This window comes from Corvus kubaryi, unplaced genomic scaffold (assembly GCF_017639235.1).
Source record: "Corvus kubaryi isolate FWS band 111438036 unplaced genomic scaffold, C.kubaryi_AGA036_p1.0 split3-37304, whole genome shotgun sequence".
In the NCBI taxonomy this organism is placed as follows: domain Eukaryota; kingdom Metazoa; phylum Chordata; class Aves; order Passeriformes; family Corvidae; genus Corvus; species Corvus kubaryi.
In genome coordinates this window covers 1,947,251-1,949,069 of record NW_024582087.1, presented here as the reverse complement: position 1 = coordinate 1,949,069, position 1,819 = coordinate 1,947,251, and the positions used below count along the sequence as shown (strand labels likewise).

At 58.1% G+C, this 1,819-nt stretch overlaps 1 protein-coding gene across 3 annotated transcripts in view; it reads right to left on the bottom strand.

Annotated features, from left to right (window-relative positions):
* Positions 1-1,819, bottom strand: part of LOC121658524 — a 27,595-nt gene that overhangs the window by 11,399 nt on the left and 14,377 nt on the right. Inside the window, exon 3 of one of the 3 annotated variants that reach the window (XM_042015555.1) lies at positions 1,450-1,609. The exons of the other annotated variants lie outside the window; for them this stretch is intronic. Within the exon in view, the coding sequence (XP_041871489.1) occupies positions 1,450-1,609 (160 nt within the window). The remainder of the gene's footprint in view (positions 1-1,449; positions 1,610-1,819) is intronic. 3 annotated transcript variants of the gene reach the window in all.

The following is a 1,819-nucleotide window of genomic DNA, read 5'->3' as shown; positions in this document are numbered from 1 at the left end:
TGAGGAGGCTCTGCACCCCAGGGTGAGGAGGCTCTGGATCCCAGGGTGAGGAGGCTCTGCATCCCAGGACGAGGAGGCTCTGCATCCCAGGACGAGGAGGCTCTGGATCCCAGGATGAGGAGGCTCTGCATCCCAGGGTGAGGAGGCTCTGCATCCCAGGATGAGGAGGCTCTGGATCCCAGAATGAGGCTCTGCAGCCCAGGATGAGGAGGCTCTGCATCCCAGGACAGGGACGTTCTGGGATCCAGGGTCAGGATGTTCTTGACCCCAGAACAAGGATGCTCTGCACTCCAGGATCCAGGATGCTCTGGGATCCCAGGACAAGGATGCTCTGTGCCACAAGGCAGGGATATTTCACACCCCAGGACAGGGATATTTCACACCCCAGGACTGGGGTATTTCACACCCCAGGACTGGGATATTTTACACCCCAGGACTGGGATATTTTACACCCCAGGACTGGGATGCTCTGCAGGAGCCCCGGGAGCTCTGGAGAGGGGCAGGAGGGGTGAAGTTCCTGGGGCTCTCCCAGTCCCAGGCTGGAGAACCGGAGTGGGGCTCAGGGACCACAGCGAGGGGTCCAGGGCGAGCTGGGCTGGGGGGATCAGGAGAAAAGAGCTCAAACCCCATCAGCTGAGCCCCCTTGGGATGGGGATGAGGATTTCCCATCATTCCACGATTGGAAAAGGACACTGGGCCCCACTGATCCCCACGCCAGGGACAGGGGTCGGGGTCACGTCCCTGCTGTGGGGGACCAGAGCTCAGCACCCCCCGAATTCCCTCTGCCCCCAATCCCTCTCCAGCCCCTGCTGTGCCCATCCCCTGCACGCCTTCCCCGGCCTTATTAACATAATTAATTAAGCCAGGGGCCTGTGGACGATCTAATTACAAGCGAGCCTAGATTTGATTTCCCTTTTAATTAATCAGTGTTATTTACACGCAGCAGCCGCCCGGGCAGTGCCCGCTCGGCAAAGGGCACATCCCGAGGGAAGCGGGTGGCAGGAGGTGGCACCTTGGTGGCACCTTGGTGGCACCTTGGTGACACCAGGACAAGGCAGGGCCACAAGGGGGGCGTGGGAAAGGGGGGGCACAGCCGCTTTGGGGTCACAGCTGGCCACTCGTCCTGCAGGGGGGACGCGGAGGGACCATCACCAAGGGCCACCACCCCTCAGGGTCCCCAAAGGGGTCCCCAAAAGGAGCTGGGGGTGCCGTGGGGACCCCCCCAAGGGACGTCGGGGGCTGCCAGACCTCACTAGAGGGCAGCAAAATGCTGCCGGTTCCCAGGGCTGGTGGCACGGGACCACCTGTGGCCCCGCGCTGGTGGCCACGTCCCCCTTGGGGACCCTCAGGAGTTGGTGGCAGCTCTTCCCAGACCTCCTGGGACTGCGGATCCCGGCACAATTCCCGGCGGATGCTCGGGACAGGGGAGCTCAAGGGGAGGAGGAGCACCTTGGCTGGGTTGGGTGACACCGAAGGTGACGCTGTCCCAGGGCTGGGGACCCTGGGGGCTGATCCAGAGCTTCCCTCAGGATGAGAATTCCTCTGCCAAGGCCAGGGAGCCCTGGATCCATGCAAATTAGAAAGAAATCCGAAAGAAATAGAAAGAAATCTGAAAGAAATGAAAAAGAATTCGGAAAAAACCCAGAAAGAAATCAGAAAGAAATCGAAAGAAATCAGAAAGAAATGAAAAAGAATTCGGAAAAAAAGCGGAAAGAAATCAGAAAGAAATCGAAAGAAATCAGAAAGAAAATAAAAAGAAATCAGAAAAGAATCAGAAAGAAATCAGAAAGAAACTGGAAAGAAATCAGAAAGAAATCAA